This window comes from Dermacentor variabilis, chromosome 6, assembly GCF_050947875.1.
Source record: "Dermacentor variabilis isolate Ectoservices chromosome 6, ASM5094787v1, whole genome shotgun sequence".
Lineage (NCBI taxonomy): Eukaryota > Metazoa > Arthropoda > Arachnida > Ixodida > Ixodidae > Dermacentor > Dermacentor variabilis.
In genome coordinates, this window is record NC_134573.1 from 138044267 (window position 1) to 138068515 (window position 24249).

At 43.0% G+C, this 24249-nt stretch overlaps 1 protein-coding gene across 1 annotated transcript; it reads right to left on the reverse strand.

Moving 5' to 3' along the window:
* Positions 1-12: 12 nt before the first annotated feature.
* On the reverse strand, positions 13-24050 carry Caf1-105 (chromatin assembly factor 1, p105 subunit). Its single transcript, XM_075695949.1, has 14 exons — positions 23942-24050; positions 23558-23682; positions 22995-23100; positions 22870-22896; positions 21763-21865; positions 21586-21689; positions 20770-20866; positions 18911-18998; positions 14693-14859; positions 12584-12678; positions 11655-11694; positions 11451-11576; positions 5990-6121; positions 13-991 (listed from the first exon to the last, which is right to left on the reverse strand). The coding sequence occupies exons 2-14, from the start codon at positions 23678-23680 to the stop codon at positions 268-270; spliced, it is 1932 nt and encodes a 643-aa protein (XP_075552064.1). The 5' UTR covers positions 23681-23682; positions 23942-24050; the 3' UTR covers positions 13-267.
* Positions 24051-24249: the final 199 nt, after the last annotated feature.

Sequence of the window (24249 nt, forward strand, 5' to 3'; positions counted from 1 at the left end):
CTCACAACATACTAGAGAGATGGCCAAAATATATTTATTACAAGGAAATTGTGTGACTTAACATGCAAGGTAATCGGCAGTGCTACACAATGTTGCTAAAATTTAACTTACAGTGTCATATACAATGAATTGCAAGTGAAAAATCAATACAGGAATGTCTGCTCTTTCGGCTTGCGCTCAGTGCTGTCCAAGTGCGCATCTCTGGCCAGTTGTCATTCCCATGTTGGGCTTCCACTTGCAACTTCACCTTCATTGTTGGCTAGGGTGTCACAATTTCTTTGTACAGAGTGTAACCAGTTGAACCCGTCGAGGTGCTTTCTTTGGAAGATCCGCAGACTTCCCCGATTCTGGCTTGGCACCGCTCGATTCTGGAGATTGCTTTTTGTCCTCGCTGTTGTTGGAGGCTGCCATTTCACAATCCTGACCACTTGAGTGGTCATTCACAACTTGAGGTGCAGTGTCCCTTTTACAAACTTCCACAGACTGCTGAACTTTGTCCTGTGATTCCTGTTTGGAATCTCCCAAGTCCATCTTAGTCCCACTTGCAACCTCGGACACTAGTTTGTTTTTGGTGCACGTGCTTGCCAAGTCGCCACTACCACCGCTGTCTTTTTGATGGAGCGCTTTGTCTTTGCTGGTTGCTGCATTTTCCAAATCTGCCCCATATTTCTGTTCACTATTGTCTCTCCTCGTCAGCGGGCATTCCTCAAATGCAACTCCATTGCATTTCTTGTCTTCCAGCCCCATTTCACTGTCTCCGTTAGACTGACTGGAGCTTTTCCTGCCACTTCTAGCATCTTCTTCGTCGTCGATGACAATAACGTCGGCTGGCGTCTTTCTGGTCCGAGGGCTGGTACTAACCCTTGCTGAGACTTCTGTTATCTTGAAACTGGCACTTTTCCTTTTGTTATTTCTAAATATGTCTCTCTTTTTTGGTGGAACATTTTTAGGTTCTGAAGGAGAATTGCTTTTTGATCCAGATGGGGAGTCACTGCAATTAAAAATAAGACACATGTCTGGGGTGCCAATTTGAACACTACAATGCAGTATGAATTGGGACCGGTATAATGTAGCAATGCCTTTCACTTCAAAATACAGTTGAATTCGTCTATAACAAATATGATAGTTACATGAAAAGTGGCCCTTGTATCAATAGTTCGTTATATGTGGACTTACCCTTCAAAATGCACAAAAATTAGCGACACTGAAGCTGGCTGTGGCACTTACGATTCAACAAAAGTTTGGTCCGAAAATTCTATATTTAGCGTCTTGTTTTTTGTTCCTGGCACTTTCGTGCATCTAGTTCGCGGTTTTCGTTGAAAACCCGACCTAAAGAATCCAATGCGGCATGTTCTAGCCCAGCCAGTTCCGATCACTTGCCATTTTGAAACCACAAGCACAGCCGCCGCTATTGTTTCTTCAAAGCTTACTATACGTTTTAACATCAGCAGGACATGAGTGGATTCCGAATATGACAGCGAAGCATTCTAGTTGGCAGGAAGCAGAAATTGCTATGGCATGCCGCCATTTTGCTAAGGTCGTGGCGTTACGGCTTCAACGTCAGCTGCATGCGCACTGATAGGCATGAAGTTACATTTTCTATGTCGCTTTGGTCAAAAAAGTACGAAGTTTGAAAAGGTAGAATGCCCTTGTCATCGATTTAAAAGAAACATGGAAAAACCACGATCTTCCAATAATGGCGTAGTAACGACCGCTGACTCTGAACATGAGTGCTGCTAATCATGACCTCCGTGATTGCATGTGGCGCCGCACGGACAAGTGCCCAAAAACTAAAGTGTGCCGTCATCGTGGCCTCTGTGATAGCACCAGTGCGCGCTGTCACAGAGGTCACTGCCACTGTTCTGCCTCGCCCTGAAGCATGCTGGAGACATGCCTTGAAGCACGACTGCCCTACCATGGCTGAAAGCGGCCGACTTTCCCTGCGACTTCTGAAATGCGCCCGGGGCGCTCACTCATCTTGGCAATTGTACCTTGGTTGCTATTAGACTGGAGTGGGGGGCGCGCTGCCGTGCGCCCAGTTCGGTGGCGATTCCGTGCTTCAAAACTTCGTGTGCGACCTCCTTTTATCAGGATTATTTTTGAAGTGTTCAATGTAACAGTACACCGCCGTTGAAAACGTTTGTTATACAGTGAAACCTTGTTAAACCGTAGTTGGCCAGAGCTCGGAAAAAGTATGTACTACACGGTAGTACTGTTTAACCAAATGAAAGCGCAGCAATGCAGTATTTATTCACTTTGCAAGACATAAATCTTATTTTCATTTGATACTGCGGTGGGCTAGCAGTGATGACAGCGCCCTTAAACTCACTTAAGTGACGAGCCAGCTTTTCTGTGAGCCCCCTCCACTTCTCAGCGAACACCTGCATAAGGCCGACGTAACGCGCAGCATCTTCAACTGCTCTTGGGCCTGAATCTCCCATACTTTTGCTGTTCGTGTCGTCCTCATCATTGCCGTTAGGCGAGACTTCGGCAATGAGAGAGGCAATAATGTCGAAAAGTTGAACCTCAAAAAGTCTAACCTCGTAGCCGTCGTATTTTCGCAGTCGCAGCAGCACTGCCGAGCAACTTCGCATTACAAATGCCACACACCGTAGTCAACTAGAGACCTCTCGCGTGCCAGCACAGACTTCTTCGTGCCCCGTTTGATAGCAAGAACGATGTCCAATTTTTCTTCTATGCTGAGCACCCAGTTTTTGTCCTAGATTACATGACGCAACAACATTATAGAATAAAGAGCCAGTTGACAACAAGGGCCACAACGCTCTCAGACTCTGGTATGGGGCAAAATAATGTTGTGTGTTGATGTGACTTCAGCCTTTCAAGCGCCCTCTGTGTTTGCGCCTGGAGACCATTCCGATCTCTGAGGCTTGTTGTTCTGCCGGGCCAACATACCACCGTGATATTGTGATGAAAAGTGGAAACACTTTGTGTTAACCGATACGTATGTAATAAGCTTGTACAGTTTATGCGGATACAAAATACCTTTTGTTCAATGGCCGCTGAGTCGGGGATTTGACTTTACTACTTTTAAAACGTAACTACTGTTTAAGCGGGTACGGTTTAACGAGGTTTTACTGTATATGGGTTCAGTTTCAACAGGCAGGACCGGAAAATTGTAAATGCAGTTAAATGTGGTCGTTATAAGTATTCTTTTATCATCCACTGCTCATGATTGGATGATCACGGCGACAAAGTAGGCGGAGCACTGCTTGGACCACGGGCGAAGTGCGAAAATGAAAAGAATTGGAACAGAATCTTTACATTGTGCTGGCCCAGAGTATAACCTAATTTTTCAAATACAAAGCAGAGATGAATGTTTCTGTGAAAGTCACTGGCTTACTGGTGCATGGCAAGTGCGATTTTTTTTTCATTAGAGCAGGAAAGAATATGAATCGTGGTGTTCCATGTTTTCAAGTGCTTTGAATAAGTACAAAAGACATATCTTAGTGCAGCAATAACATTAACTAAACAACTACTATATTCATGAACAACTTTCTGTGGCAATGAACAGAAAGCTACGGAGGGAAAGCGTGCACAAATAGAAGCGCTTCTGAAAAGAGTTCCACATTTTAATCCACGTTAGATTAGGTTGAGGAAGAGAAAACATGAACACCTTATTAGCGAAAGTTAAATAAGACAACACACAACTGAGTGTAAAGATTTACTTATTTTGCGGCTTTTCCTTTTCGTGTCTAGGCAAACGCGAAACCGTCACACATGGAAACTGCGTAGGTTCAGCGTTCGATCTGAGCAACTAAAAGCACTGTCAAATGCTGCTGTACTACTTGGCGCGGTAACACAGGTGCAGCAGCAGCTAAGTTAACATCACTCAAACTTTCAGTGTACTATAAACTGCAAAATGAACATAAAACATTATTACCACTGATAAGCTGCAAATCTCTTACTTGCTTGAGTATCACCATGTTCCCTCACAAGCAATCATTCGATGAGATACAGCTGCTGTCTCAAAGGGCAACTCTCTCAACTCTATACTATATTAGGACAAGTGAGCAAAGATTTTCCTAAAACACAAACGTGAGTCAATTTGCTTAGAAACTCGGAAATGCAGTGCCATGTTACATAATTAAAAAAAGTACCGAAACTACAAGCTGGGTAACTCGGACAGCTGTTTCATGTAGCGTTAGCACTCTTGCCAAGCACCTACCATAAAATGCACCTACCTCCACTTTGTGAGCTTCCACTCAACTGATTTGCCATATTAACCCCCCACCATAGTTCGGCTTTTCCAGCTCAAAAGCTTCCATGAAGCCCAAATATAAACATTTTAAGGAAATCAAAGAAGCTGTTCCATACCCTGCGCTATTCCATTAACCCATGAGTCAATGTTATATGCGTGTGATTTGTCACAACTTATTATTTCGATACTCAGAATAGATTAATGGCATAAGTTACTGAAACCATTTGATTGCTCATCATTTAGTGCTATATAATTATCTATTTGGCATGGATTATTGGATGGGGATCACGAAAGTGTCATGCTGGTAAACTTGCTGAACGGTGGTGGCAAATATCAAGCTGTTGGCGGCAGTCGGTAATGTTATGCTAAAATACTCTATGCCTACAGGCCAAAGAATGGTCTTCACAGCACTGGAGCTTGCACAAAATGACTGCTTAGCTGGCCGCTGCAGCAGCTTCATCGCAATAGTCACCTGCCCGTCTCTCCTGAAGATACCGGCGCGCACTCAGTTTCTCATTTTAGTACCAGCAAATCTTCGCCAGGGTCACCGCACGTGGCATTCACAGCTGTCACTGCCAATCCTATTGTGATAAGCACCTTTGCCTATCTCTTTCACAGCGCATGGTGCTGTCAGATGAGTAGCGCATGCTTTTAATAGGTGATAACCGAAATGTGCCGCCGTTTCCTGCTGCAGACTGCAATTGTACACGTTTTCGGGCCGCTAGAGCCCAAGTGAACAAGAAAAGGTGCGAGGTGCGTGTGAAAGAGAACAGTATGCTCAGCGTCTCACGTGAAAATGACGGTGCGCACAATATGTTATTCCAGTACCAGCAAATCTCCACCCGGATCGTCGCACGCCGCGTTCACAGCTATTGCAGCCAAACCTATTGCGATACACATTTTCAACTATCTGTGTGTGGGCCCATTGGTAATGTACTGCACACTTTTAGTACTAGGCAATAATCAAAATGTATCGCCGTTCCCTGCTGCAGGCGGCACGATATGGGCATCGTGTTTCGCTTCGGTGGCACCCGCCGTCGCTTACCAGCTTGATTTTGTTTGTTTCCCGTCCCCCTCTTAAAACAACATGCAACGGGAAAACAACAAAATGCGTCTTGGGCTGCTGGAGCACCACCAGCTCGATGCGCGTCAGCGTCTTGTGACACAACGATCCGCGCGAGGCTTTGCATTATGTAGATGTCAACAACAGTTGAGTTAAAATTTTTTTAGTTACTTTGGATCGTACATTTTCTTGGTTAGTAAGTCTTTTCTCCCGGTTTTTTCCAAACCGCATGAACGAGGTTTTACTGTATTCACAGGTACGAGTTGGGAGCATTTAAAATTAAATTTAAGTGAAACTAAATAACTTTCACTTGAACCATTTGGCAGAGATGATTAGAGTGCCACACAGGACACTTCATAGAAATCCCGTTGAGACCCACCCATTCACCTTGAAAAAATAGCCAGAGTTGCCCATTGAGTGTGCATGCTACATGCAGTGCATGTTTAGGCCCCATAAATTTCAGTTTGAGCCCACGACAGTAAGTTGCGAAAGCTCAAGGACTGCTTGCTAAAGTCTACAGTTATGTATCATCACTAACAAAAGCTTTGAGGCCACAACGTTAGCAAGAAAGACTTCTTGCATGGGCCCGCAACCTCAAATTTGGCCACTCACTGCCCCAGTCAGCCATGCATGTATGTATTATACTGTTTGATTTGACGCAGCAGTTCAGTGTCTACAACAAACTTTATGCAAGCCAATGCACATACCTGTTGTTTTCTACAATTTCCTTAAATGGGAAGGAACCCTCGTAGACCTCGCCCAGCTCCGTCTCGCCAAACGTGATTAGGGAGCAGTATCCATCAGTTGATGAAGCAGCCAACACCCTGCCGTCGGAAGACCTGGAACAAGAATTGCCATCAGTAAACCAGACCCAAAATTTGGACGAGGGCTGCATTTGGTGGGGAGTAATGAAGGCTAGATTCTCTCAAGTGTTAAATGCCACAGTACTTGTGAAGCTTACGTAAAAAAAAGCTTGAGCATAATAAAACTTCTTAAGAAATTATTAGAGCGAAAACCACTGAAAACAGTGAAAGAAATCTAAGTAGTAAATTCATTCTTAAATTTTGAGCATCAAATGTGAAACTGTTTTGAATAAAAATGAGACCCTCGGCTTCATTATGAAGTGAAGCAATGGCGAGCTTCAACATTCACTTGATGAACGAGAAATGACCTTGATATAGTTGCATACACTGTTAGGGGGCACAAAAATTTTAATAAAGGCTGCTGCATGATGAAATTACAGCAGAACCTCGTTCATACGTTTTGGGAAAAACAGCGACAAAAACGTGCTAACTGGGAAAATGTACGATCTGAAGTAACAAACAAAAATTGTCAGACTCAACTATTGTTGACATCTATGTAATGCAAAGTCTCACGCGAATTGTTGCGGCATGAGGCGCCGACACACGTCAAGCTGGTGGTGCTGCAGCGGCCGAGGCACGTTTTGCTGTTTTCCTATTGTGTGGTGCTTTAAGAGGGGGACAGGAAACCGAAACGAAACAGAGCTGGCAGGCAACGTCGAATGCTGCCTAAGCGAAATGCAATCAGCAGGGCATGGCAGTGCATTTGAACTATCGCCTACTAAAACATGCAGTACGCTATTACGCACCACACACTGTAAATAAGATAGGTGAAGATGCTTATCGCAATAGGTTTGGCGGCGATAGCTGTGAATGCGGCATGCGAAGACCCGGGGCGAGATTTACTGGTACTGGAATAAGAAACTGTGTGCGCCTTTTCTTGCTCCCGTGGAATTTAGCAGCCGGAAAATGTATACGATCGCAGTCCACAGCACGAAACAGACGCGTTTCGGTTATCGCCTATTAAAAGCATGTGCTACGCTTTTGATGGTGTTGCGTGCTAAGAAACAAATAGGCGAAAATGCTCATCGCAACAGGATTCGCGGGGCTAGCTGTGAATGCCGCGCGCGACGACCCTGGAGATTTGCTGGTACCGAAATGAAAAACTGAGTGCACGCCGGCGTTATCACGTGAGACAGGCGCGCGAGTATTGCGGTGAAGCTGCCATGGCGGGTGGCTATAAACTGTTCTCGATCGCATACGGCTTGCACATTTTTCTTGTTTGCATGGGATCTAGCGGCCAGAAAATGTATAATACGATTGCAGTTTTGCGACATACTGAATGTTGGCGCTGAAAAATCTTATTTTCCGGGCGTGTATGAACAGTTAAAAATGAGCGTAACTCTATTGGGCCAATTTTTGTGTTCTCGATTGCAAACATAGACCCTGGGAAAACATATGTAAGGGGAACGTATCAACGAGATTCTACTGTATATTTAAACTGATCAACACACAATTCTTGGGGCTGCTGCAGTCTCAGAATCAGTGTTCTCATGTTGACTTCCCTGGCCAATCTCTGCCTAAGAGATCGCTCCACATAACTTCCTGCTCCAGCTCCAAACAAATTCTTTCCGTGAGGTAACTCAGTACAAACCTTCATACTTCCACTTCTGGCACCAGTCATGAGTGTCAAGATATTGTAAGAAACACATGAACCTTCTTTTCCTATTAAACAATGACGCTCTTATGGTGGAATTGTGTACAGCAGTTCCTTTTCCAACAGTTTTTAAGGCCATGACACATGCCAACTTCTACAAATCTTTCTTGTTGTATTGCCATTTTTGCACAGCTGGGAAGTATTAGTGTCAAACAGATAATTTTAATTCTCAAGCCATTGCTCAAAATGAATATGCATAGTTTTCTTGAACAAAGCACAGGTGTGTTTCTGTACTGTGAATACTACAGATATGCGAGAGATATGCTGTGTTTTCCCGACCCTTGTGCACATGCGCGAGTTGCAAGAGAAAAAGCTGGGGACTGCACTTAGGTACTGCAGAGAAGGACACATTTAGGCCCGTCTGTCCCTAGCCGAGCTACGCAATTCTACCACGGATAATTAATCATGAATAAGCTCTCACGTCTTTCCTGGTGTACAGTCGAGTCTCACTACAACGAAATTGACGTTGCATGAGAAAAAATTTGTAGAAGCAAAAATTTTGTTGTGAAATTCACAAAAAAAACCTGAACTGGTAAACCACAAACTTTTATTTCCAAAAGTCAAGCAGTGTCCACTGCTTCCCTTTTCTTCCCAGGAGCATCACGACGCGATTTTCACATTCGGCGAGTAGCTGCTGAGCCAGCCTGTGCTCGCCTTAAAATCGTCAATTCCCAGCATGCAAGCGTAATTCTGCTGCACGGCGTTTTCACCGATGGGCATGTTCTTCACCCTCGTCTCGAAAACCATGTGTACATAGCCTTGTCGAGGTCTTCGTGTGCCGACGGCGTCCGGTTCTTCTGTTTGGCTGATGTGCCTGATGCAAGAGCTTGGGCTATTGCCTCTTTGGACTTCAAAATGGTGGACAGCGAACTGGGAGAAATACCAAACTTTTCTGCAATGTCGCCTTTCTTCTGGCCACTTGCAACTTCGGCCAGGATCCGAGCTTTATCCTCCAAGGATAAAAACTTTCAACATGGCGGTGCCATGTCGAAAAGCACGCTAAAACAGAATGGCTTCTCTGAGCAAATCGAACACCGCTACATGTGCACAACACGAACTGCCTATTGCACTAGCGCTAACTACGCACCGACGGCGTCGAGATGCAGCAAGGACTGACGAGACGACTGAGCTTCGGCTTTGGATTCTCTGCAGCTAAAAAGTTTCAAGCCAATCGCCATCGAGCAATGGTGGCCCCCATGCTCGGTCATCAGCGGCAGTTTCTTGTGGTTCCAACACGTGATGATAACTTTGTAGACGCCTTTTTATGTGCAAAATGTTCGAAATTGCGTTTCCTGCAAGACAAATTAAATTTCGAGCCTGGAATTACTTCGTCAGATTTCGTTGAAGCGGAACGGCATAAGAAAAAGTGTTTGTTGTGGTGAGGATATTTATGCATTCACTCCTATGGGCAGCTGACGGGGAACTGAGAATTATTCGTTGTACCGGAAATTTCGTTGAAGCGGCATTCGTTGTAGCGGGGTTTGACTGTATTTACTTTGGTACTTGCCCAAGGTTTCTTACGGATAGACTGCACCATAGGCAAAAAAGTCCTCCGAAATGCTGAATCCCGAACCACACAATTTCCCACAGTTTTTCAAATCTTAAATACCACTACAGAGGCCGCAGACCAATGAATAATGACATTGTAACGAAGAAGTGCCAGGCAGTCAGGTGCATCACCAGCGCTTTACACATGAGGGCAGTTCTGACTGCTCGCAGGGTTTTGACTACCGCACCGAGTTCGACCTCTCACTCTTTGTGTACTCTGTCAATAAACACCTTGACAACATATTGTTACTGTAAATTTGTTCTTTTGTATGCTTCCCCATTACAGACTCTGTACCGGCCACTTTTCAGCTCTTAAACCTTAACCCTTAAGTTGCGATAAATATAAAAAGTCGCAGTTTTGCCCGAAAGGCGAAGCATCGATTGCGATAGCAAATTAGTAGACAGCTATATGAAAAGTAAGGATAGTAGTAGTTCTATTGTCCGTATAAACTTTTAAACATTTGCTTACTAACTAACAAGCATAGCGTGAAGTGTGCACAAGCAAACATGAACACGTCTCATTTCAGTGACCGCGGAAACTCTTATCAAAATGCTCGAGTGAGGATGTGCTGTAGCAGGAACGAGTGAATTGAGCTTTGTGCAGCCTCTCGCTTCGATGCGAACTAAGCGACGAGAATGCAGCACGATGTGCCCAGATGGGTGGACTCTGTCTCCACCGCAAATCGATTTCAAGATAGCGGCCACGCGGCCGTGCCACACGCAGCAGCTACCGGAGTAGAACGCCCTTTCTGACTTGCACGCAAGTTTCGGGAACTCCGAAGGCCCATGATGCAGCCCATTTCCGTCCATCTCCACACACATGATCACTTTCCTTTTAATTGCGGCATCGTGTATCTTCGCAGTCGCCACTTCCATGCTGACAGAGCAAATGCAGAAAACGGGACGACGGACAGCGTACTAACCTAAGCACACATACTACAGCACACAGAGGAAGCTACGGCAGCTAGGCTTACAGCGTGTGCAAAGCGGCATTTTGAAATGCCAGTGGCGATATCGTAACGCAGACTTAGGGTCTTACTCGATTCTAACACGCGTGTAATTTTTGGGCTTGTTTTATCGGAAAAAAGGTGCGGGTTAGACTCGAGTAAATACGGTAACATTTAGAAGGCAAAACGTTGTGGGCACGCCCCACTCCACCGTAGCCTTCACAGTGCAAGGCATTGAAGAAAGAAGTGAAGCACAGCAGAAGCTGTGTTGGACTGCTAATAACTCTGCTTCTGCTGAACGCATTGAACTATTTCTTGCGGCAAAATATGAGAGACGTTCCAAAAGTAAGTTTCGGCATTTTTTAAAAAGAGAATATTGAACATCATACAATATCATCATCACATTGTACATCATATTGTACATCGCCATATGAAGCGATGCCTGTTGCTGGTTCAACGACGGAAGGAGCATTAGCAGAGGAAGAATGACGCATGTGCAGAGCACGGAAGAAGAGAGAGTAGCAGAAGACCATAGTTCATGATGCCATGGTGTACATTTTTTGGCAATAAAGTTTCCGTGTGAAAATAAATGACAAAGCTTAAAACTTACTTTTAGAACATTCCTTATATTTATGAAATAGCCTATTTTGACTTCAGATGCCTTTCTCCACTTAGATAAATTTAAGCCCGTTTGAACAAAATTTGGGCGCCAGTTCTTGCATAGTGCAGACTGCTATCGGCTAGGGACAAATGAAGTGAAGTATGTCCTCCTTCGTAGTACCTAGGCGCAGTCCCTAGATTTTTCTCTTGCAACTCGCACATGCGCACAAGCGTCAGGCAAAGGCGACGCAGCTCTCGCGTGCTTGCATCCATGGGGGGGGGGGGGGGGGGGCAACCGGAAATATGCAAGCCACAGTGAACAAAGACTGCAAGAATTTGAATTTGCTTGTTGCCATAGATCATGGTCGGACAGATTCCAATTTCTGATTGGAATGGGCAAGTACTCCACCCAAACATAACATTAAGCAAAATACTCCCTGAAATGTTACCCCCGTGTGAACGAGCCAGTGCTTTAGCCGCAAGAGCTGCTCTCACTAATTACCTCTATTTATGCAGAAGCCAGTTGCAATTAAAGAGCCAATGTGATGGGACATACCAAGTCAAATCGCTGAGCCTTGTGTAATGAATGTTTGAGATGTGGGCAAAAGGCGCGCTGTGCTGGGTATCGTACAATAATATGGCTTTCTGCGTGGCCACTGCAAACACCATCCGGTACGGCAAGCTGCATGGAAACACGAGAATCATGAGCCGATCAACAAAGGTAACAAGGGCATCAAGGTGTGACATGAATCCACATTACCTGATTAGTGGCTCCTCTACTTCTTCCTTGCTAGTTCCATCTATAAGCAACACCGAGGCAAAGTCTTTGTCAACATTCCAATGTTTACAACCCGCATTTATTGAAATCAAGGACAGCTTCAATTTTAAGCCAACATCACAGAAACAGACAGCAGAAAGCAGAGGTATTACCCTTGAATGGCAAGTCAATCCCTCGCCTTACTCCGCACCTTTAAAAGATACTTCCAGTAGGACACATGTGCTTTTATTCAACCATGCATCTGCTCCCACAGAAGTTTCTATAAAAATTAATAGGGAACTCTGGCACTTCTGCCTACAGAAGCTGTAAGCATGGCTGTTCAATCAGCTTGGGAATTAGGGTACGTAAACAAATTTGCCTGAACTTCACCCTGGCTTCAAACGGCTTTATGATTTTGCAAATGGATAAATTTATACAATATAGCGTTATAAATGCAACAATTCAAAGCATGTTTACAGAGTCTTACTGCCTACTGGATTTATAAAAAGAAAACTGCTTCAAAATTTAGCCCATCGGAGGCAGAAAAAAATGTAGTGGACAAAGTCGCAAGGGCGTCTGAAGTCACAAGCACAAAGATCAGACAAATGTATGAACTAACCATTAAAAAAAAAAAAGGCTTTTACGTGGCAAAACTACAACCTAATTATGAGGCGCGCCGTAGTGGGGGACTCCAGAAATTTGGGCCACCTGGGGTTCTTTAACGTGCGCCCAAATATAAGCGCACGGATGTTTTCGCGAACTAACCATCGTTCCCATGGTAACTGAACAATCGCAGTGCCAGAGTTCCTTCTTGTAATTGTGAGTTCTAGTAATTACAGTAGGAAACGCGTCACTTTGTTAGGGTGGAGGAGGTTTTGTTAGGGAGGCTGCAGGCTGAGGTGGCCCCTGCACTGGACTCCCTTCAGACTTACCGTCGTTTGCGCCGGGCATCTGCAGCTTGAAGAAAACCGGACAGAAGCGTATCACCAAGCTCGGCTTCTCCCCGACAGGCAAGTAGTAGGCCGGCCTGCAAGATGCCACGCACAATACTGGAGCACTTACAAACTCGTCAGCAAGTGTAACAGTGACAGCAATTCTATGAAAAACTTCCAGTAGTAATGATAGCTTCAGGTCATTAAAGGGGCGTGTAGAAGAAGCATTAAATCAGTTTTAGACTGACAAATTATTCTAATTATTCTTTAACATTGCTATTTCATTAACTTTCCGGTACCAGGTTGATTAAAACAATAACAAAGGTCAATGTTAGTCTCTCTCTCTCTCTCTAATTTTTCCCCATTTTAACACCAAAACACCAGTGCCACTACGTCAATGCGACATCACGAATTTCAAATTTTTTTTTTTTCGTATTTGGGCTGTTGCGACTCAGTAAATGTTATTGATACTTGCCAAGTTCAGACTTAGTCTCTTTTAGAATACAATGTACAGCAGTCAATCCCCTGATTAAATATTAACTAGGCTCGAACAGACGTGGGAACTTCAAGGCAGCCCGTCGCCACCCATATTTTTGTTTTTGCGTCCTTTCTCACTTACAATGTTCTTTTTTTCATGGCAAGAATGGCTTTCTTTTGTATTGTAATGGGGTAAACTATAATTTTTTCTCTTCAGGTTGTCATGGTGAGTTCTTTTCATTTTACCTTTCAGCACTATTTTAATTAAGTACATTACTCTGCTGCTGCAAGAATGCAGAAATGTTTGTTTGAATTTTTACTGGCTGTGCAATTAACACTAGTTGATTAAAAAATGTGCTGAATTCTTGCAGTATCTAGAGTCATTGTCGTTACTGAGGCACAGACTTCGCACGTAAAAAAAAACAAATTTACTATTCCCCAAGCTCTTGAACCACATCTATGTAAACATTTCAATCACGACAGGCAATGGTCAAGGAACACTCTCCCACAACTCTTCAGGGAGCTGCAGGAAACATTGAGCTTGTTGAGCCCAGAACAACAAAACAATGCTCAATGCCGAAAATTATCTACCGCTAACACTGTGGAAAAAATGTATCCGTTTATGCGCCTGTGCTTGTATTTCTTATCTTTCTCAAGCCATGAGAAGCGGTGGTAGTGGACAGACATTTCCTATGCTTTCAATGCAGCTACAAGACACTTCTGAAATGAAAAGATGTTGTATTATGCTGCTCAAGATTAACACATGCAAACTAGAGTAAGATGATTTGCATATCAAGTCATCCTCCACTATCATGGGAATTAATGTACAACTAGCTACATAAACAGTAAGCCCCAGCTTGAGGCCAACTTAAAAAATTTAATTATTGGGTTTAACTCCCCAAAACTACACAGTCGGTTTTGAGGGGTGCCACAGTGAATGGCTTCGGATTCTTCGGATTAATTTTGAACACATGTAATTATTTAAAGTGCACCATAAGCACAGCACATCAGCATTTTTTGCATTCCACCCCCATCAAAATGTGGCCACGACGTCTGGGAACTAAGCCTTCGACCTTAGTTTGAGGTCAATTTAAGTTTAGCAGTTAAACGGCATGTGAAACACGGAGATATCATGATACTGAGAAATGGCTTAACATATTTCAATGAAACTTGGTAAGTTTAAAAGAAAGTTGTGCTCCAGTGACTGTTGATAGGAATTTTATTTAGGCTCCCAATTTCTTTTTTTTTATTGCTGAAAATCTCAAAAACCTTAAAAACACCAATGCACTAATTATTAAAAGTTTTTTAGCACTGCAGCAAGCACAGATATCACACTACCACCAAACTGTGGCTATTAAGGTGTTTAAAAAAAGACAAATTAGATGCATTACTTTACAGTTTGCATGAAATGGTTATCATTTACATGGAGTTTTTCAGAAGTCTTGTCCACAAGTTATTGTTAAAATTCAGAGCAATGTGCATAATACATCAACTTGTCTGCTTCCAACGTCCCAATTACATAATCAAAATTTTCACTTTATGAGTTTGGATCCCAGTCCCAGTGTTCCAAAATCCTGCAGCGAGTACTAGCAAAGCACTCCTGTAGGCAGGCAAGTTGCAAGTAAAACTCACTCAGACAGATCGCTCCGAGCAAAGACGTAGACCGTGTTAACCACTCTGCCGCTGTCCTGCTCAATGATGCCACAGGGTGCAACCAGCAGTTCGCCATCAGGGGAGAATGCCAACCGCCGACAAAAGGATTTTAGTGTGTCATCGTAAAACAACCTAGTTCCTTTGTCCTAATGAAGAAAGGAAGAGATACCACGAACTTAGGTTCTGTTTGGACCAGAACAACAAAGAGTGCTCCACGAATGCACAGGTTAAAATGAAACAGTACGCACCAGCTACATATTAATGTACATTAACGGCAAGTACAGCCGTCTTTCAAATGCAACGGCACCTACATCGGTTTTCTCAAGCTTCCTCTCTTTCGGCAAGGCAACATGAACTTTCTTATGGTAATATGATGCAGGCAAGAGCGAGACAGAGTACAGTAGACTTCCGTTAATTCGACCCCGACAAGACTGACAAAATTCATTGAATGAGCTGGCAGGTCTAAATAAATAATATGCATAAAAAATGCTAAAACAAACTGCCAATTCATTTGGCAGTAATCACCGGAGTTTAACAGGCCTCTGTCCAAAGTAGAAAACTAATGTAGAATTTACATTGAAGCTCCTAAACAAAGTGGAAATCTAACACGGACTCAATTTTTAAAAAGAAGGATGTGTTGCGCAATGGTAGTTAATTTCTTAAAGCTTTGCCGCCCTTTTTTTTTTATGTCAGCTTCGCCGCAGTACATCTGTGTTATGCGGTACAGCATACGAATGCTGCAAAGGCAGTTTTAGTTATTGCAACGTGCAGGCAATTTACGACCCAATTGCCTTAAAAAAAAGAAGAAAAAAAGAAGAATGCACTTTTGAACCACGTCAATCCCATGATCGGCCATTGCAAGCTAGGGTTATTGCTTGAAAAATCTTCCTACGGCTGGCTGGAAATAGGCGTTTCGTTTCCGAAGGGTGATGACATGTACTATTCAATGCATTCACTGTCCCCTAAGCTCTGCCGAGACTGACATTTTTACTAAAGAGGTTGCTATTGGGGTCACCATAGTGATCAAGCGAGTGCGCGTTGACTGGCCAATTTTAGGTTCGAAATAACGAATGTCTGGGCCCACAGAAATACATGGGCACCGGCCTGAACCATCAGTTGGGATCGAACTAACAGAAAAAATCTAATTAACCGGAGTCAAATTAATGGACGTCTGCTGCATGTAGTGTTGCTCGCTGTTGTCTGCACCTTACTGGCGCTAGAAAGTTGACGAAATGTCAATCCAACTTGCCCAAAAGTCAATACTTGCTGTTGGTGAGGTTTCCTGTAATGCATCACATGTGGCTGCAGGATACAGTCCAAACATAGCCACGTAATGTCTACAAATGATCAAATCTGGCCACGCATTGTAGATGTTGCGATTGCAATGCCCTGCTTTAGGAAACCAGGGTTCCGTTTAGAAATAAGAACCAGGTAACCCGGGAACAAGTCGAGGCATACCACATTGGCAAAAATTCTGCCTTGTTTGTTGCCGATGCACCTATGGTGGTGCTGGTGGTGGGTTGTAGCAACAGGCAGGTTTAGCCTGGCGAGAAAGGCCAGCAAATTCACTTTACGCAACAGATGCGTCTAGAATATGTTGCATGCACCATGTGCCATTGTACGCTTATCTATTTATATCTTGCCAGTGCAATAACATCACAGCAGCCATGTTGTCCAAGTCTGTTGTCTTCTGTTCCTTTGCGCCGTTTGATTTTCGCGATGCAATTAAAACGTTGGTTCATTGTGCGTATGAGTAGTTCGTGCTTAAAAAGCAAGTTGGTCTGCACACTCAATGGAAGCACACAGATCTTGCTAAAATGATCAGATTTGCAATTTAGTATTTTTTAAAATTTTCACTAGGCATGAAGAGAAGTCTCAGACCCTATTAGAGAAGAGGCAGAAGGAACAGGCTGGCAGTTGCAACTGGAAGAGGAACAATGCCTGTCTGCTTTCCAGGAAGGATACAAAGAATGATGACGGAGAAAGAAAGAATGACAGGCACTAATGAGAGCGCATAAAAACGGCATACGACAGCCAAAGCAAATAAAAGCACTTAAAATACTTCGTCAGGTTATTTTGGTGTCATTATGGCGACATTCATTTCAGCATGCACGGACAGGACATACTGCATGGACGCTAAAAGCATGCAATGATTCAGACTAGAATGGTTGATCATTTTGAAGCACCACTGCATATGTCCTTCTCAGACATTTTCATGCAGCTGAACTTCATTAAAATGAAATTGCATGTGGCACGAAAATAATTTTTTTACATCTGATATTTGTTACAAGTGCGCAGCTAATGAATAAAGGGAAACTCAGACATCCACCCGTTTGTAGCAATTTCACACGAGTTTCCCTTTATTCATTACTTCTCTCCATCTTGCGGGTTTCCGCAGAACTATTACCTCAAAGTGTGCAACTACTATGATAAAAAAATGTAATCAAGTTTGCACAAATAAAACGCAAGTGTGATGGCCCTGACAGGCCAGAAAAAGGCCTCCTGTAGATTTTGATGGTCATGTAGCCATGCCAACAAGTTGCATTTGAGCAATGCTAAATTATAAACACGTAGTTCACACTGTCGTTAGTATGAACATATGTGAACAGTGCAACCATAAGAGGTCGGCATGTTGGTTTGCTGTCTGTGAGCCAGTCAAATCAAGCTGCTGGTCAAGATGTGCATGCACAATCAAAATGTACTGCATCACGTTGCTCCTGCTCACTATTCGACATATTTGCTGCAATAGATATCTTGAGCAAACATTTATTTGCTTTCACACAAACAATACCGTTTTGTTTAGCAGAATGCATTGTTGGGCAAGCTGGTTCATTGTATTTGGAAAGATTGGTTGCGCTTTGTAGACGATCACAAGGAAGAAGACCTGTGTATTGCGCCTGTCCTGTCTTCTTCCTTGTGATCATCTACAAAGTGCCACCAATCTTTCTAAATACTGTCTTGGATATATTGCATTTTTGTTTTCATTATAGCAGCAGAATAGTCACTGAATTAATGTGTGGCCAACCAAATTTTAGATTTACCTTCTTATATATCCATGTTTAATGAAATTACCTAATCAAATTCTGGAGTTCTATGTGCCAAGAACATGATCTAATTATGAGGCACGTCATAAATGGGTACTCCAAATTAATTTTGACCACCCGAGATTCTTTAATGTGCACCCAATGCACACAGGTGTTCTTGCATTTCGGCCCTATTGAAATGTGGCTGCTGCGGCCAAGATTTTATCTTGCATATATCCAAGTTTGTTATATCTAGGTAGGACTGTAATGGTCAAAATAAAGAACACATTTCCCTTCTTGACTGTCACACCCTATCCAAACTGCCAGTGACATCAGAATTTCAGGAGGACTGACTACATTATGATACAGTACATTACAGTGAGCTTGGTCTAAAAGAAAAAAAAAAAAAAAAAAAAAAAAAGAAAGACACACATTTAGTCGCACACACTTCTGCATGTGGTTGTGAATCACAACTTCAGGAAACAAAGATCCCAGGCAGCAGCAAAAGTTGCACATCTTGGTTGGCTTTGGATACATTTTTTATCGAAAGGAATGCCTCTATTTGAGTTAGGAAAGCTTCAATAAGCTTGCACTCATCTGAATACAAATTCATGCAAGCCACTTTTTGATACAGTCGAGCCTTATGTCACGGTGTCAAATTGTACAACTATCGGTCGGTGGCATGTTCATAAATAGTTGTTACTAGTGCTCGTACTTGTCCACTCTGTTTCTTTTTTTGTGTCTGTGATTAATTTGCGCTAAACTACCATAACTATAAAACATCGAAATTTGAATGCACAAATTTTGTCAGATTTTCCTTTTGGTACAGGAAGAGGCTATGAAAGTGTCTAGACATGTTGTCACTTATTTTTGAGCCCAGCCTAACATACTTCAAACAATTGACAACATTGTTTGGCCACACTGTCCTACACATCATGGGGTGTTGTTTCAGGAACCGGAATAATGCACTACCAACCACGTTTTCCTTTTACATTGCTTTTCTGGACATGTCAAGTTTTTACTCTTAAACGTCACAATTTGCTTTTCCAGAACTTTATTTTACAAGCCAAGTTTGACTCAACATTTTACTTTTGAGCCTTCATTCAGTAATCGTGCAAATTTCAAACAATGCACAGCCAGCAACCATACATTTCATGCACTGTATCTCAATTACCTTATCGCTCAGCCCTTCGTGTGGTACAACTGCCTTGTGTATCTTGTAGGCGACCTTCTTGTTGCTGACCCTGAATATACGTAGTGCCCTGCAGAAAAGAAAACACAGAACTTGTAAATATCTGCATGTTACAACAAGTTTCTACTATCAGTGACAGCTCAAGAAAGTAGATGCGAGAGCTCCTCACAAGTGTACGCTCATCAGTAAATCACTGCATCTGGTTCTCCCTCTTCCTTGTTATTCACAGCAACGTATTTGCCTTGCCCAGCTGCTGTCACGTTGCAAATTCCTTTCACCTCATTTGGGGTAGAGGGACGTTCTGTTTGTTCATGAGCTCAAAGCATTACACATGTCTGAGGAAAGGCTAACTGGGTACTACTTTGAATTTTTAACAGTACAACACAGTACAGAAACAGGAGAAGAGGACGCACACAGTGCTTGCACCAAACAACTTCAGCGTTCACAAAGAGCCGATATATATGAAAAAGAGATAGAAATAAAAAACAGACATGAAAAAAATGAAACCGCTATGTGATCGTATCACGTCACTCCCATCAGTTATGCCCAGATACTGTAACTCTGTATTATTCACTGCCAATAGTAGCATGATGTTCGTAAGCAACTGATCTCATTTGCTTCAAGGACCTCCCTAGTCGATTGTGATGCCTTTTAGCTAACAAAAATATAAGAAAACTAAATTAGCTACTAAGTAAAAAATGAATAGATTAACCTGGCCTCCCAGTGCAGCATACCTTCAGGGCTGCAACCTGTACCTGTTCTAATTCTCTTTGGGGAAGGGTGCTGGTAAGCAGTTACTTTTTTACAAGTCAGGATAATACTTTTCCAAATATAGCACTATTCAAGCACAAGGTATTGCTGTGTAAGTGTCTGAGCTGTTTTCTTTTCTTTAATATTCCTTTTTTTTTCATAAGCACACCTGTCAAATTAGCTGTTGGTGCACACGGTGCGCGACTACAGCATGTTCAGTTTTGCTGAACTACAGCGGCACCTCCTCTTCGGGCCTGTGAAAACTTTTCAGGAACTATTTTTCAGGAGTGCCGAGACACGGAATGAAAGCACATCATAATTTTGTCTGCACTGTAAACTTATAAATTTACGACTAGTATAAGTTTATCCACATGCAGGCCCCCGTTGTGTGCTTTCTATTTACTGAACTTGTGTGAGCAATCTGTTCCACAAGGTATTTCAGTTCCTGCATGAAGCATTACCTGCACGCACTTGACGATTTTGATGTGTGCTATGATGATGTTTGTTCACCGCGAAGGCGACAATGCATCTGTGGCCGTGGGAGAGCAGTGTGCCTTGCGGGAAAGTGAGCAACAGCATCTCCTCGAACGGCCGCTTGCTGATTGGCGATTCTCAAGTCCATGGCCAGCTGTCCTACTGACCTGCTGCCGTCATCTATGATGGATGGCTAAATGTTTGCAAGCTGACATCTGCAGCTTGGTGTTCCAGCAGCGTACTGTCCTGTCTTCCAGTCTTGCTGCCTCAGCTGAGTTCCAGCATGGCGCCAATTGTCCCTAGAGCGAACGTCAATGTCCAAGACCATTTCACCCAAAGATGGCCTACAGGCCATCTTTTGGTGATGTCTCTTCGCAGGCGGTGCGAGCAAGTAGGACAATTGCACACAATTACGTGCACCCAGCTGTTTGAGACAACAAACTGTAGTTTTCTTGTGTTTAGTCTGTGTTATGCATGCAAGAACACAGAGTGCCAAGTCTGTTTTAAAATGAACCTGGGCCCAACTTCATCCCAATATGTCATGTGGCTATATCTGCCTGCGTGGTGTCACACAAGATCCTTTACACTGAAAAAGCATAACACCAAGAAACAGTTACCGGTCAGAACTGAGGGTGGTGAAATAGGTGTCTCGGGGGTCCCATGCAACGCCTTGGACGAAGCCTTTGTTTTCGTTCAGCAGAGATACCTTCTTTCCTGCAAATAATAGTAGAAGCTTATTAGCCAATATGAATCTGAACACAACATTTTGCTAAAGTGTGACATAGTACTCTACCTAAAGCACCAAAAAAAGCCGCCATGTGGTGCATGGCAACATGATGTGATTAACCTGTGACATGTGTAATTAAATTGTATGGACATTTGAGTTGATCGTACATGGACGCATGTGATTAGTGTCGGAGTAAAGTGAACATCGTCAGCTTCAGCAGTTGTGCTGGCATACTAACCTTTTCTTTCTTATACTAACTTCCAAGAAACCATTATTGCCATTGCAACCCTTTACACATATACTACCCAGTTCTTGAATAGGTTTTTTCATATGACTGCTACATCATGTCGAACAAGATTTATGAGCACATTATCTTACACTAAATGCTACATGGTTCAGCAAGCCACATCGTGCCAGAGAAAGTGGTCATGCCAGCTAGTGCCACTCTTTCTTGTACAAGCATTCCCAGTGATAACTCATCTTGTAGCATGGTGGGAATATAATTTAGCAACAATGAGTCTCAAGTCATGAGAATATAAACCATTTCTTTCTTATCAAAAAAGTTTGCCACCCCTTAAAATAAAAACAAAGAATTCGCTTAAAGGAACGTTTTAACTGGCAGCATACAACTCAGCTTGTCTCAATCAGGATATCCAACCACTACAATAATGCCACAATATTACTGAAGTACATGAGATAAACATACCTTTTTCAATGTTCCAGATGATGGCAGAGTTGTCCACTGACCCGGACAGCAGGTACATATTATCGGGCGACCAGCAGACGTCACAGACGTCATCGATGTGTCCCCTGATGTTACGAAAGAAAGATTAAGCGTAAAAGAAGCTTAGATACGACGTTTTCTTGTGTGTGCTCGTCTCACCTCAGCACTTTCTGCGCAACCCAGTGTTCCTTGTTTTCTATTGTTTCATCGAACACGTCACCGGGGTTTTTGTCCACTTGTTTCCAGATGATAACATTTGCATCTGTCATGGAATCCACAAAGTGCATTCGTAGACGGAGTGTTGAGGCAGAGCAAGGCTGGCTAGCTCAATGCAAGTTTTCATACGAATAATTTAGTGCAAACAAGGAGGCCGAAACGATCGGAGAATGAATGTCAAAGTGGAGCTATAGCTTCCCGTTTGACCTAAGATATACCACTGATGAAAGATATATATATATATATATATATATATATATATATATATATATATATATATATATATATATATATATATATATATATATATATATAGAGAGAGAGAGAGAGAGAGAGAGGGAGAGAGAGAGAGAGAGAGAGAGAGGGGGGGGGGGGGGCTGTTTAGACAATCCTGGAGAGGTTTGCATAGTGACGCCCCTAGTTTGCTACTCCAGATGGATATGATGAAAAGTGAAGAAACGCCCTAAAACTCAACCAATTAAAGACCCTCAATGTGACCAGTGCCTCTAAGGAAGCTTAAGAGTGTCTTCATTGCATGAGATACACTGGCAGCATTATTCCATGGTCCAAGTACATGTTGCAGCTCAAGGGATGACAGTCTGATGAATATTCGGTGCAGACATTAGGGCTGTTCTTCCTAATACAAATAGCCTGGAAGTGCTCTATTGGTTAATGATATGGGTGCTGTATACAGGTGCCAGCTGCACTGGCTTCAGGATTGGCTCGCATTACAACCACATTAAAACCATTATGGTGGCACACTGGTACTGGGATCAGTCCACCAAGTCGCCACCTTTGATTGCAAAGCTTCAGAGATTGGCCCAGTTTAGATGGCCATACGGCCGTCCGCACAAAGTGGAAGGGAAGGACCAAAGAAAGCTTTGCTTTAACATCCAGGCAGAAACGTGTGTTATAGAAAAGACACGTCCTGCTTTCAAGACACTAGGACGACAAAGTGTTCTTGCAATCTCTTCTGTTTAATTCCTTTCTCCATAGTCTGCAACAGGTCCACCAATTCAGAAACAAATGAACAAAAAACAGTGAACTCACCATCATCTCCTGATGCAAGTAGTTCGCCTGAAGGGTCGGAAATAGAACCAACATAAAAATGAGAACTCACATCAGAATCAGCCATTGTGTAGTCTAATGGGAGCGAGGAGAGTGCGCCTGCTTACCATTATTTGAGAATCGTACAGCGTTGACGGTCTTGGTATGCCTGTTCAGGTCGGAGCGAAATTCAAGGCTGCATTCCCCATTGTGGTGCACTATTATGAACCATATCTAAGTACCAGAAGGAACAGTAACAAACAACAGTCAATTGATATGCTGTTTAGTAAACAATGTGAGATAAGATAGAGGGTGAGAACGAAAGAATGAGAGAAACGGCAGTTATTCCTCGGTGCTGAAGGTGAGCAAACTCAGATCATCTTATCACAATCCAAACGTGAATGATATCTCGATTGCAAGCGAAATTACGTGAACCGGCTAAAACGTAATAAACTACGGCTGAGCAATAGAAATAAAGACGACCCCAGATACATAATCCGTGACAAAACGCGACGCCTACGCAAACATTCAAGTTATCCAGAAACGAATACATGGGAGTTACGCTTTCCCAAAAGTATTTAAAAAAAACAAGGGAGGGGTTGCAGTGAGGCTGTACACGTTTGCGCGACAAGCGGTTATTAGTAACGCGAGAAAAGGAACAAGTTACTCCGGCTTAGAACGATAAACGTACCATGATATGCGTGTCTGTACCACAGCTGGCCAGCCTTCGACATTTGTCATTTGACGGCTGGAAGTCGATGCTCAAGATGGGATCTCGATTGTGCCAGGATATTTCCGGTACATGGCACTTCATTCCTGCAAAAGGAAGGCAAATTTCCGGGGAAAATAACGTTTCGTGGCCATATCTATGGCCGCGGCTAACCTCTCCAACATTGCAAGAACAAATATGCAGGAACAGTAGCCACTTGCCAATACCGCCGGATCGAAAGTGCGCGAAGTTTCTATCGCAAAACACACGCAGCGCAACAATTGCTGAGTTAGGTAGCTTCATTACGTAATGATCTAGCGAAAGTTGTTCTTCTTTTAAAGAGTTTCAATGGAAAACTAAACAAACCTTATAAAACAGCGCCGGCAAATCAGCATGAAAATGTGCGCAAACTACAAAGCGCGCCAACCGCGAGATCCCCCAACAAAACGCATCGCCGCCTATCGGATATTAACGTGCCGCGATCACATAAAAAAATACACCCCTAAAATATAATCTACATGAATGACATACGAGAGCAAAGCTTCAGTATAGATAAATAATTTTGTTTTTTGTGCAAAAGTATTTAATATTAACGTAATGTTTAAAACAAAAAAGGCGCGCATGATGTCATTAATTTTTGTGCAGTCGCAGTACTGCAAAAGCATGGCCTTTGA

Coding starts and splice junctions, on each gene's coding strand:
- Caf1-105 (XM_075695949.1), bottom strand. CDS start 23,680: ATGAAGTGCCATGTACCGGAAATATCCTGGCACAATCGAGATCCCATC. Junction 21,866..22,869: donor ACTTGCATCAGGAGATGATG/GTGAGTTCACTG, acceptor ATTCCATGACAG/ATGCAAATGTTATCATCTGG. Junction 6,122..11,450: donor AGGCTCAGCGATTTGACTTG/GTATGTCCCATC, acceptor TTCTTGTTCCAG/GTCTTCCGACGGCAGGGTGT.